We start from the raw sequence: 13448 nt of genomic DNA, 5'->3' as shown, positions 1-13448 counted from the left end.
AGGGGGATGCTACATTATTTTCTTACCAGGACAGGGACTGTGGAGAGGGGCAAGAGCTGGTATTTAGCCAGATGTGAAGGACAGCTGGTCTGTCTGGCCAGTGCACAGCTGATCTCAGGGTACCCACAGAAGCACCACAACCAGCCTTGTTAAGCGGGGCCTTTGAGACTATTTTAGTATACTTAGAGATTGTTCTTTTCTCACTGTTTTTCACAACATGGAGACAATGTATATATATTGAGATTGATCTCAATCAGATCACTTCCTAATTATGTACAGTAATACAGGTTCTCTCCACTTAATGGAGCAAGTCCAGAGGAGGCCTTGATGATCAGAGGGTTGGAGCGCTTTACTTATGAGGAAAGTCTGAGAGAGTTGAGCTTGTTCAGTCTGGAGAAGAGAAGGCTCCAGGGAGACCTTAGAGCAGCCTTTCAGTACCTAAAGAGGGACTACAAGAAAGCTGGGGAGGGACATTTTGCAAGAGCATGTAGGGATAGGACAAGGGGGAATGCCTTTAAACTGACAGAGGGAAGATTTAGATTAGATATTAGGAAGAAGTTCTGTACTTCTGAAGGTGACGGTGGTGAGGCACTGGCACAGGTTGCCCAGAAAAGCTGTGGATGTCCCATCCCTGGAAGTGTTCAAAGCCAGCTTGGACAGGGCCTTGAGCATCCTTGTTTAGTGGAAGGTGTCCCTGCCCATGGCAGGGGGGTTGCAACTAGATGATCTTAAGGTCCCTTCTAACCCAAACTATTCCATGATGATGTTTCTATGATATTGTTGGTTTGGTAAAGTTAATTACAGTTCACAGAAATTAATTATTGTGATTCCTACAAGCTGCTGATAATTACTCCTGAAGACATGATATTACATATAGTAGGCTGTTACTTGCTGCACTATTTTCTTTAACAGTGACATCAAGGGAAACATGCAGTTTAAATTCACACACAAAAACTTAAACACACGCATTGCTGGTAGTGAATTTACCATTGACCGGAATAAGTAATCTGTGTCTTGGTGCATTCATCTGGATGATGTTGTTTTTCAAAACTTTCAGAAAGCTGCCAAAAATAGTGCTTGTTTCCCTATTATTTTTTAATTGCAAAATAACATATGCAGTCATGCAAAATACATGGTGTTTCTCTATCGTTTAGGGAATAGCATGAATCAAAGCTTATCTCCTTATTGTTCTGTTCTTTACAAAATGTAAATAGGAGTTTAAGATATATGATTAGATTCTCAAAAGAAAGCAGCTAGATGAGAGAGTGCACTAAAATATTTATTAACTATTTTTGAAGATTATTTGAAAAGTTATTTGCTATCATATAGCAAATTAAATTGACAAACCAGGAATACCTGCAGCCTCTGTAATCAAAACCTAATTGAACGTTATAGGATTTTTATCTCTGTCATTTTCTTATGGATGATTTTGTTTTGTAAGAAAGGGGGAAACTGCATTTCATCTTCATGCCAAAAACTTACTTTATTCCTGGCTTATTGCCAAAATAAATTCATAGAAGGGTCACCATAAAGTATTCTCCTTTAATTTACTAAATTCTGTGGAAAACATTGGAAAAAATATGTGAGAATCTTGTAAGTTTTTTCAATTTGTATCAGCTCTATAATTAAGATTAAATTTTAATTTTTTTAAGTGACAGGTAACACAGAGAATCGTCAGATAATAGTGACTTCCAAGTACATAGCTTCCCTGCAGAATTTTCATTATTATTTTTGCTGTTTTATATGTCTTACCAGAAACCCTTTAATGTATTCTCTGCAAGCCAGTTCTTAGAGTTGTTATTTAGAATTATTTTAAATATAAAATATTCAATAAAGGGACATCAATAAAGGGACAACATGCATTGTATTTCCACTTACATATATATATAATGTGAGAAACTCAGTGTATCCAAGAACTGGCTTAGAGACAGGAAATAGCTAAATGCATGCACATTCATCGTAAATGAATAAGTGGAGAAATCCTGAACAGAAAAAAAAAGGTGTGCTGCTTCCTCTCTAGATATTATTACTGTGGTTTTGAAATTGAACATTTACACGAGATGCTGAAAATGTGCTGCACTGTGTCCTCCTGGACGCTTTGGCAATCAACATTTTTCAGCATAGGTAATGAAACCAAGAGCTTTTTCATTGGGATTATTATGTTAGGGAAGAAACTAAAGAGGAAGATAGGTGAGAGGTAGGATGCTAATCTATAATAGACAGAGAAAAACAAGACTGTCTCATAACAATAAATCCAGTTGAGGATTGCACTTAAGAAGGAAGGGCTCAATTGGAATTTTTTGTTGTATTTTCTTTTGGAAAATAATTTTTGCTCAGTTTTGCATAAAGTACACCAAAAGATGATCAGCTGAATTTGGAGCATTTTAGTTTTCTATAAACCACTTCCCTTATTAATATTTTTCTATAATGTGTTGTGAACAGTTTCCTGTGGTGAAGGTCAGGAATTAGGCAACTTTACTTCTGTCCCTATATAGCTTTAATCCCCAAACTTCATGACCAGTGTAAATCACAGAATCATACAATGTTTGGGGTTAGAAGGGACCTTAAAGATCATCTAGTTCCAAACCCCTACTATTGGCAGGAGCACCTTCCGCTTGACCAGGTTGCTGAAAGCTCCATCCAGTCTAGCCTTGAACACTTCCAGGAGTAGAGTATCCACAGTTTCTAGTGCATCCACCCATCCAGGCAACCTGTTCCAGTGCCTCATCACCCTCACAGTAAAGAACTTCTTCCTAATATCTAATCTAAATCTCCTATCCCTGCATGCCCTTGTAAAAAGTCCCTCTCGAGATTTCTTGTAGGCACGCTTTAGAGAAGGCCGGAAGGCTTAGTCTAAGGTCTCCCTGGAGTCATCTTTTCTTCAGGGTGGACAAGCCAAATTCTCTCAACCTTTCCTCATAGTAAAGGTGTTGTGCTTGAGGCTACAAATAGTAGTGAGGTAGGATATGCGACATCTTGGTTTAACATCACTATTTCCTTTGCAAACATAAATCTATATTCTGATTTAATGATACAAAACCTCATGGCATTATTTCTAATTGTTTAATACTGCAGTTTTATTAAACGGTTCCTGGGACCATTTTGTATCAAAAATAATTTATGAGAATAAGCCAGATTAAAATGTCAGTAATAGAATTTTTTTAGATGCCAACAGTCTGTGTATAAATAGGCAATGAACTATTAACATTATTAAAAGTCATGTTAAATTGAGTGACAAAAATGAGGTTTAGTCTATACTGTATTAAATTTTCATATAACGGTCATCACCCGCATATTTATTAGCCTACATTAGCAAAGAATAGAATGATCCTTTCTGCAAACTGGGAAAATATGATATCCCCATCATTTTAAAAAATAGAGCAGTATTAATAATAAAAAGTGATTTTGGACCTACAGATCTATGTTCCATCACTATTTTATCTTTTTTATTGAAACACTGATTCAGATGCAGCATTATATGAAACCCCATGGCTTGGGGGCAGAAATTTAAATATCAGTGTATACATGGGGAAAAACAAAAAGAGTTCTGAGCTAACATCTGAGTTCAACATCTTTGATTGAATGTTTAGATCACAAGGGACAGATATGAATAACCAGGCTGATGCATATTAAACTAGTTGGAACTATTTTTAAGTCAATGGTCTCGTTCCTGCTGTACTCATTAGAGGAAGAGACTAACTGATCTCATGGCCTTTAGAATGATTTGCAAAACACTTTAAATTATCATATCTTAAAATAGAAAATCTGGAAAAGAATTACATGAAGAGTTTCATATTAAACAAGTAAGAAGTAAGTGAAGGGAAAAGAATCATTCAGCATGAATTGGAAAGAGTAGGAAAAATGGAGGTGCTTCACTTACGTTAAATGATTGTATTGTATGAAAACAAAGAAGAGAAACCACACCAGAAGAAAATTAATTTGTGGGGTTTATGGAACATTTCATATAATCTACATTAATTTAATGAGGCAGCCAACTAAACAGAGAAGTAATTAAAAGAATAGTTCTGAAGGGCTACACATTTCAGTTTTAGATGCAGCTGTGGTAACAGACATCAGGAGGCAAATGTGAATGTAGTAGTGGACACCTAAACCAGACATTGTATTAAAATGAGGAAACAATGAGACAAAAGACAGCAAGGAATCACCTAATCATATTGCATCACTACATCAGGCAGTGGTTAGGATTTCCTGGTAATCAGTGTGAAGATGAGAATTTTTATGTAAAAGTAGCTCTGAAATGTTTATTCACTTGACTATGTAAGAGTTAAGAAAAAGGTCAGGGCAAAGTGGAAGAGTTTAATAAACAGTGGAATTGTAACAAAGCTATAAATCCTTTAGACATGGGGAAAAAGGAAAGGAAAGGAAAATTACAATAGGGAATAATCATAGGAAAATGCATCAGGTTTTAAACACTTTTTTAAAACCATTTGAAAAGAAACAAAAGATAGTTCATTGTGTGGAAATGGTCATCCCTGAGTGTTCAGTACTTTTCAGACATTCGATATTGAAGATAGAGGCATCTTTGGTTTGATGCAAGACAGCAATTTTTGTGTTAAAGTGTTTACTAGCTGAGGGAATAGGATAGCAAAACAGGCACAGATGTTTGTGTTTTAGTAAAAACAGTTATGTAAAGCTGGCTCATTAGTAAATATTTGTATATTCATGTGATGATATATAAAGGTTTGTAGGTTTGAGAATAATAGAGTGTGTTCTGAAGAGTATCAATGTTGATTATGCAAACATTTATCCCCTGCAAGTGGAGGAACCCAACCTGGCAGGAGGATATAAAGAGCTTAGTCTTATCTTAAATTGCTACTTTAAAATAATTTCCAAATAGAGTAAATGACCATACATGCACAAGTGTAATATTCATAAATGCAGTTTTTGAGATGTCCATATTTTCTAAAGTTAGCATTTTAAAAGTGATTATTTGGGTTATGTTTATTGATTTTTTTGTCATAAAATAGTTTTCTTTGTTTTGAATAGGGAGGCCTACCTGCAATTGCGCACTGGGTTTTACAGGACCAAACTGCAATCAGACGATCTGCGGGCATTTTTGCCAAAACGGAGGGACCTGCAGTGTCACTGCAGGGAACCAACCCCTTTGCAACTGCTTGCCTGAGTACACAGGAGACAGGTGTCAGTATTGTAAGTAATCTCCACAAACTATTAAATCTGGATTTTATTATGAAAGTTCTACAAAATGGAAGTTCAACATGAGTAGAATGATTTTTTAAATTTCTTTTTTTTTTCCATACGTTGCTAAACTTAGTTCCAAAATTATTCATACTGACAAAGGAGTGTAATCTGATCTTTGAACAAATTTCTGCAATATCCATCTACATGTGCAGGTGAAGAAGGAGCTTTTTTAGGGGTTATTTATTCATTATTTTCATATGTACAATGGAGATTATTTTCATATGTACAAGAAAACTAATTTTGTCAGTGGGAATGAGATGATTGTGTTAAAATTTTCTACTTCAACGTATTTGTTATGTTGGTGAAATACCTAAACATAGTGAATTGATGTAGTTGGTTAAAGAATTTCTCTGGTATCCTTATCTTTGCAGACCAACACATGTCCTGAACTACTACCTTACCTTTCACTTCTATTTCTAACCCCAGTAAGCAGTACCCAGTAAGCAGTATATTGACAGCTACTTTGAATTTCACACCTCTATATTCCTTCATCTTGTTCCATCAGTGATCACCTTGAGTATGGTTTCTGCTCCATCCTGGTATTGAAAGTCAGGATTTCTTAGTAGTATTCTTCTTTCATTCTCAAGATTCTGTCCTCTGCAGCTGAAGCTCTCCTAGTTCTTCATTACAATGACACATCACTCTCTTCTCATTGAGATAGTTATTCAAAACTTTCCATGCCTTCAGAAAAGTTCTTCTCACTTTTTAGAATTTTCTTTAATTTTTTACTTCTTTTACAGAGGAGGAGAAAAAGATTATCAACCAAGCCTTCTGTTCTTATTCCATTTATCTTTCTTTTCTCTCCCATGCATTCTCTTAGTGAGGATCACTATTAGTTTTTTCAGTAATTCAAGACATTTGAACATAATCCTGAGTTTCTTCTTTTGGCCACTGATTTCAAAATTACAGTTTGTCTTCCTCACATCTCTTCAACATGATGACTCACTAGCAACCTGTCGTGGTTTAAGCCCAGCTGGTAACTCAGAACCACGCAGCTGCTTGCTCACTTCCCCCAGCACCCCCCAGTTCTTCCTTTCCCTGCTCTCGGAGTGTTGTGTTTTAAACCCAGTCAGGTAATTCGTTCACTCACTTCCCCCCCTTTCTTGCCCTCCCCCTGCTCCCGGAGGGACGGAGAGGAGAATCGAAAAGAATGCAACTCCCACAGGTTGAGATAAGAACAGTTTAGTAACTAAGGTATAACACAAATCACTACTGCTACCACCAGTGATAATAATGATAAAGGAAATAACAAGGGAAGAGAATACAACACCTCAGCACCAGCCGACCGATAACTTGCCCCCCTCAGCCCGACCAAGCACCGACCGATACCTCCTCCAACCCTGCAGTCTCCTAGCCCTTCCGGCTAACTCCCAGTTACATCCTGGGCATGACGTGCTGTGGTATGGAATACCTCTTTGGTCAGTTTGGGTCAGGTGTCCTGTCTCTACTTCCTCCCGGCTTCCGCTCCTCCCTGGCAGAGCATGAGGCTCACAAAGTCCTTGGCCAAACCAAAACATCACTATCAGCTCTTTTCCCAGGCCGAAAGTCGAAACACAGCACTGCACCAGCTACCAAGAAGGAGAAAAATGACTGCTACTGCTGAACCCAGGACACAGAGGGACTGGGAGGAGAATTGAAAGAATGTAACTCCCACAGGTTGACATAAGAACAGTCCAGTAACTAAGTTATAACACAAATCACTGCTGCTACCACCAATAATAATAATGGTAAGGGAAATACCAAGGGAAGAGAATACCACCCACGGACCGATACCCAGCATGACCCGAGCAGTGATCTGGGCCTTCCGGGTAACTGCCCCCAGTTTATATATTGGGCATGACATGCTGTGGTATGGAATAACCCTTTGGTTAGTTTGGGTCAGGTGTCCTGTCTCTGCTTCCTCCTGGTTTCAATTCCTCCCTGACAGAAAGAGACTCAGAAAGTCCTTGGTTGGAGTAAACATTACAAAGCAACAACTAAAAACATTGGTGTTATCAGTGCTGTTCCCAGGCTGAAAGTCAAAAAACATAGCAGTACGCTAGCTACTAAGAAGGAGAAAAATGACTGCTACTGCTGAACCCAGGACACAACTCTAACCTAAACCAGAATATTTTTCTGAGGTCATAATCATATTTTAATCTTATTTTTGCTATTCCTGCTTTGCTTTGACTATAACACTCTAAAATAAAGGACTGGCATACTGCTTGTTATAGAATAGAATAGTAAATGTAAAAGCCATCATTTGTGCATAATTCAGTGAATATGATGAAGATGAAGAAGGCTGGATTTAAGCAAAATAGAAGCAAAATCAGCTAATATAAACATCTGGTTTAGAGTTATCTACAAGATGCAAAAAGTATTTAGTTTGATGGTCTGTCTGTCAAACAAGGAAAGGGTTAGTATATCTTAAATAGGATTTGTAGTGAAGTAAATTGAATGTATAGGTTGGGAGACTATGAAATATATTGAAAACTTTGAATGGAAAACCAGCCATAATTGTGATTCTCTCCCATTTGGTATTAAACAAACTGCGTAGATCCACAAATAACTATCTGCAAACACAACTGGGTATTTGAAAACCATATAGTACGTAAATCATGCAGAGGCACACAGATTAAGAAAAAATATTTCCTTGAGGATTATCCAAAACAAACAAACAAAAAAATTGTTCCTACTTGAATGCTCCTGCAAATATTTTATTTATTTATTTATTTGAAGAATTCATCTAAATGTAAATTTGGGGGGTGGGGTGGGGGTGTGTAAGTTTTGTAGACATTATGGGTTATTTTTTTATATATTACTAGAACGTAATGAAATTTTAATATGTGGATAAATGAATACAAAAACTGTTTCAAAATACTGTTTCTGTTTCAGTTTAGCATAGTGCTGTTAATGGTAATGTGATTGAATCAGAAGATTGTTATTCACCCTATTAACATTGCTCTGCTTTTCTTGTCAGTAGTCTTTATAATATGTGGAATGATGCCATAAATGGTTAGACATCTAGAAGGAAAGAAATACAATCTCTTATGAGTTTATCCTTCTGTTTAACTTCACAGGACTACATCATTTAATATATTATGTGTCTATGCAGTATTCTTGACTCTTGTAGTTGCCAGTGAGCCACCAGCTTAATTTATCATTCTGGTTTTATTAGAGTACCTTTTAAAAAAGAAAAATGAGGTATTTTTTCTATTATAATCTTTAATGTCTTTTAGTAATTAGCTTTCATGTTGCTTGTAGATGTTTGCCACCATTATTGTGTGAATTCTGAATCATGTACCATTTCTGATGATGGAAGTGTAGAATGTGTCTGTCCAGTACGATTTGAAGGTCCAAAATGTGAAGTGGATAAATGTATCAGATGTCATGGGGGACACTGCATAATAAACAAGGACAGTAATGATATAGTATGCAAGTAAGTCAGAGTGTGTGTGTGATTGTGTTCAAAATCATATATTTAATAGTAATTATATTGCATTATCCTTTGAATCTCTTACACAATGGCTAGCTCCTGAACTGTTCACATCAGAACAGTTCCTTTTCTTGGTGACTCCCCATGCAAAACCCTCTGGTTCCTACTTTTTTGAACCAACTTTTGGAGCACTTCTCACTGGAGGAAGCATAATGTAGCAAAATACTGAATGGGTCTTCACTTGGAAAAACTGAAGTCTTTTAAGTTAACAGCCAAGTTTTACCAGACTCTCGAAATTTGTTCATTCTGTGTTGCCTATGACAGTGATTGAAATAGATTTTATGCTAATGAAAACATGTAGTAAGATGTACTTCTATATTGCTGAGTGATTATTTTGTATAATAATAATTCATTTTCATAAAAGGAAGGAGAAAAATTTTTTTTTGTAATAAGCTTGCTGCCTGGAACTTCTCAAAGTGGAAGCCTAGAATTCTTGCAATCGGTAGATCTTGCACACATCACAAAATCACTATTTTTGTATATAGATAATATAGTAATATAGTGTGTATATATATATATATATATATACACTATTATATAGTATATAGTATATAGCTTCACCAGATTAATAAAATACTGATTGTTATTTGTTTGTTTTTTTTTTAACCATGGCAGTTGCACTAATGGAAAGATTGCCTCTACCTGTCAGTTGTGTGATGGCTACTGTTACAATGGTGGTACATGTCAACTGGATCCAGAGACAAATATACCTGTCTGTCTGTGAGTATCCTGAATTGCTCATTAAAGTATTTGAGTGCCAAAAAAATAACAAGATTATTAGGCATGTTCCTGTATTTTTTCTCCCTCCAGGATGTATAATGGGCTGGTTGTAGTCATAACTTACTGTACTTTTTCTAGCTAGTTCTATTACCTATAATTCGTTTAACTTTTTGCAATATGTTGTATACTGAAAGATATAACTAAGGTATGTATTTTGATGCATGTAGATACAAAGATACATCTTTTAAGACTTACAGTAATTTCAGGCCAGATCTAAAGCCCGTATAGGCATTTGTTCCAGAACAGAATATGGAGGTACAGGATGGCTTATTGCCCTGCTTTTCAAAGGTGGATTAAGTCTTTTCTCCTCTAAAGATGGTCAGAGGAGGGGGCAATACACTCCTGATGGCTAGGAAATAGGAAGAATAATGTCAGTGTTAATTTCCATTATGGGTCTGAGGATATGCTTATATATATCTCGTGTTTCTGCCCTAACCTTCACACTGCTCACAGTAGCTTGGCTGTTCTGGGGTAAGATTGCTCTCTTTTTGCAGCACGGTTGAAAGAATATTTCAGGATGCTTTTCTTAAACCCAGACATCAAATACCAACAGAAATGTGATTCTGTAGACTATACACAGTGAAATACCATTTTAAGAGGTAGAAAAGCATACATTCTAGTCCTTTCTTGAGAGCTATGGTGTGTCTTGTTTTCCAGATGCTAAATATAAAATGCAGAAGTAGCCATTGTAGCAAGAAATTAGTTTCTTTCCTGCTCTAAGTTACACTGAGCTACCTAGTCATAATCCTTGTTGTTTTTTTTTTCTTTACTTTTGCCTAATAAACATTATGATCATTTCTGCACTGCTGGAAAGCTTCATTGTTGAATAGTCTTCCACTTCTCAGAAAAACCTGGAGGTCAGAGCATCCTCCAGGAAGGTCTGAGGTGTTGCAAGAGAGAGTTAGACTTGAGTGTCTTATTTCCAGGGTCACATAAGTAAGCTATTGTCCAAAGGGATCTGGCATTACAACTTTGTAAATACAGATACAGATACAGCCATCCCTTCCTTTTGTTGATGTGTATGAGGTAGGTGATTTTAAAAGAGAGCGCTTGTTGCATTCAGACTCTTAGGGAAGTTAGAGAAATGCCTAGATTTTAAAGTATGACCACTGTAAAGTTGGACCAACTTTTCCTCCCTGTGAGAGCTGAAGCACTTCCAAATGTGCAAAGGGGCAAAACTGTAGTAGCTGTACTACTGTAAAGAAGTTGTCAATAGATGTTTGCAGCTTTGGGGTTAGAGACAGTTGAATGCAGTTCTACATGGCAGTCCTTATACAGCTGAAAATGCTTTCGTCGCCTATGCCTCTTTTTCATTATTATTTTGATCCAGCCCTTTTTACCTGTTCTTTGAATCTCCTTAAATGTCTTTAGTTGATGACTAGAGGCACTTAAAAATCTCAGAAAAAGGAGAATGTCACAGATGCAATATATGAAGTGCAAAGATGATGACTAAGCCTGGTGACTCATTTGTTTAAACATCTAGAATGGCTGGTTTGGAAACTTGTGATTTTTCCTTTTTCTTATAAAACTGACTTATGCTTTTTCAAATTCATATGGAACACCATAGATCTCAAGGTAAAAAAAAAAAGTTCAATACCTTAATTTGTGGGTTTACAATACATAAATGTTGCAGCATACACCAACACTCTTAACAATGCTAAGAAAAAGTTCATGAACATTTTTAAGGCCATTGCAATCTGGATCAATCAATACAAATGTATAGTACATTTACCAATAATGCTTCACATTAAGAACATTAGATTCCTGAATCCTCAATCAGTATAGGCACATTGTTTTATGAGTGATGAGCAAACTTTTCAGTACAGTCAGATTGGACCTTCTGTGAAAAAGAGTATTAATTTTGTTATCTGTGGGTGTGTGCCTGTGTATGTGTGTGTGTCTTGCCATTATATATAATGCGTTTAAATTCTGTTCAGCAAAAGGCAGAATATTTATATAGGTCTATTTTACTGAAATTCTGCAGATGCTCTGTGGGGTTTAAAAATCAGCGCTGTGACCAGAAAGTGAACCCTTGTGATTACTACTGTCAGAATGAGGGAATTTGCACTTTAACCACGTTTAATGAACCGAGATGCAAGTAGGTTTAACCTTCCACTTAATGCTGCACATTCTGTGACATCATTTCAGGCCACAGTTCATTGGTTCAAGTCATGCACATTTGCATACATTTCGCAATATATCCTTAATCTGGGGGCTCATTTCTATAATACACACTTACCCTTTGATAGTTGCATTGATGAGTTATTTAAACAAACTTTTGGAGTATTTGCATCATTGGAGGAAGAAATAAAGATCTTTACCTTTAATAAGCAAATTGAAAATACTGAAAATGCCGCTTGGCTTTTATTGTTCACATTTTAAGATATTTTACCAAGTTAATCCTACATAGCATAGGGCTTAGCAACATGTTTGGTAGTCCAAACCTGACTTCCTATTTCTTATCTGTACTGGGAACCGAACAGAAGAGCTATTTAGGTACCACTTCAGGAGTTAAGCTTGTATTCATAAGTCTCGTTCTTAACTTTATAGAAATAATACTGTAAAATAGAAATTGTTAATAAAAAATGCGAGCTACATCATAACTTTGACTTCTTCTCTGATAAAAATAAGGTATGAAATAGATATATTTGTAGGCTGTATTTCTCTAAAGGATTTTAGGCTTATTTCTTAAAGAGAAAATTTTATCCCCACCAGGGAAAGAAATAACTGTAGTCTTTGAAAATGAGAGATGTGAAATAGCAGTCTTATGAACATAGCTTTACTCAACAGTTGTGATGTAAAAGTCAGAAGTGGAATCAAGATCCAAGGACCTAGACTTGGGATAAAAAACTTGAAAAACATCTCATGTAAATGTTTGGTTTCTGAAAATATGAAATGCTCTGTGTGTGTGATGTGGTTGTCTGGTTGGTAGCAATGGCAGTGACTAGGTATAGTGAATAATCATCTTTTTTTAAAGAAAAGATTATCACAATTCCTTTGTCAGCATTCTCAAGCAATGAAACAATGATTTCAGCTATTATAAATCCATTGGAAACTAGATAAGTGTTCTGACTACTACTTAAACTTTTAAGAGTATGAAGTGGTTTGTACGGGACATGGTTGTTTGGAACAGTTTCTATCTCTGTGTATCATACTGGGATTTTCAGAATAAGGAAATGAAGAACAACTTGTTGCTTCATATGAGGTCATGTATTGCAAGTGACTTTCCTCCTTTTTATCTGACATGCTCCCTAGAAGGTAAGAGTGCAAAATTTCTTGTGATACATTCTAATAGTTAAAATAGTCTAAAACTACAGCATAGGGAATCACTTCTGAATTTTACTTGCACAATTCTTAAGTATGTGTTAACCATGTAAACATTTTTTTTTATATTTATGGATTTTTACATAAAAATACATAAAAATAATTGCGTGGAGGTTTTTCTCAATAAGAAATTTTTAGCCAATAAGGCTTAATTTCACCTGCAGCCAAGACTGACATATACTGACAATAGGATTTCAGCAAAGAATTGAATTAGGAATTTTCTCAGTAGCATTGATTTTTGGGTTTGTGGCATTGCCTGTCCTCATGTGATCTTTTGATTTGGATTAACTATATTTACTGTCAAAATGAAAACAAGTATTAAACTGAAGGATTTTAAATCTTGTTTGAATATATTACTTAGTCTTTGAATTGATAACATGAATTTTAACCTAAGAGTTTCTGTGTGAGGCCAGATGCCAACAGTGGCAAGAATTCATAGGATTTCCAGGCCCAGTGATCATTTCTTCCTACTTTTCTAACTTCATAATTGAATGAAGCATGGAGATGGATTGTTAGAATAGGAACTATGCTGAAAAGCTGTGCTGCTAAACATTTCTTCTGGATAGATGAAGTTATGTTTTTCCTTCAGACATATTTCAAGCCACTGCCCAGGACATGCATTGGTCAAGTTTGGGCTCATCTGTAGGAA

The 13448-nt window shown here is 36.0% G+C and overlaps 1 protein-coding gene across 1 annotated transcript in view; it reads left to right on the top strand.

Moving 5' to 3' along the window:
- Positions 1-13448, top strand: part of LRP1B (LDL receptor related protein 1B) — a 794792-nt gene that overhangs the window by 763402 nt on the left and 17942 nt on the right. Inside the window, exons 83-86 of the mRNA XM_061444942.1 lie at positions 5008-5169; positions 8464-8638; positions 9311-9415; positions 11460-11573. Of these exons, the coding sequence (XP_061300926.1) occupies positions 5008-5169; positions 8464-8638; positions 9311-9415; positions 11460-11573 (556 nt within the window). The remainder of the gene's footprint in view (positions 1-5007; positions 5170-8463; positions 8639-9310; positions 9416-11459; positions 11574-13448) is intronic.

Source organism: Pezoporus flaviventris, unplaced genomic scaffold (genome assembly GCF_033815535.1).
Source record: "Pezoporus flaviventris isolate CSIRO_AGI_PZ_B2104156 unplaced genomic scaffold, CSIRO_AGI_Pfla_v1 ptg000001l, whole genome shotgun sequence".
Taxonomy (NCBI): Eukaryota; Metazoa; Chordata; class Aves; order Psittaciformes; family Psittacidae; genus Pezoporus; species Pezoporus flaviventris.
Note: the sequence above shows the minus strand (reverse complement) of the source record. Positions and strands in the feature narration are given on the sequence as shown.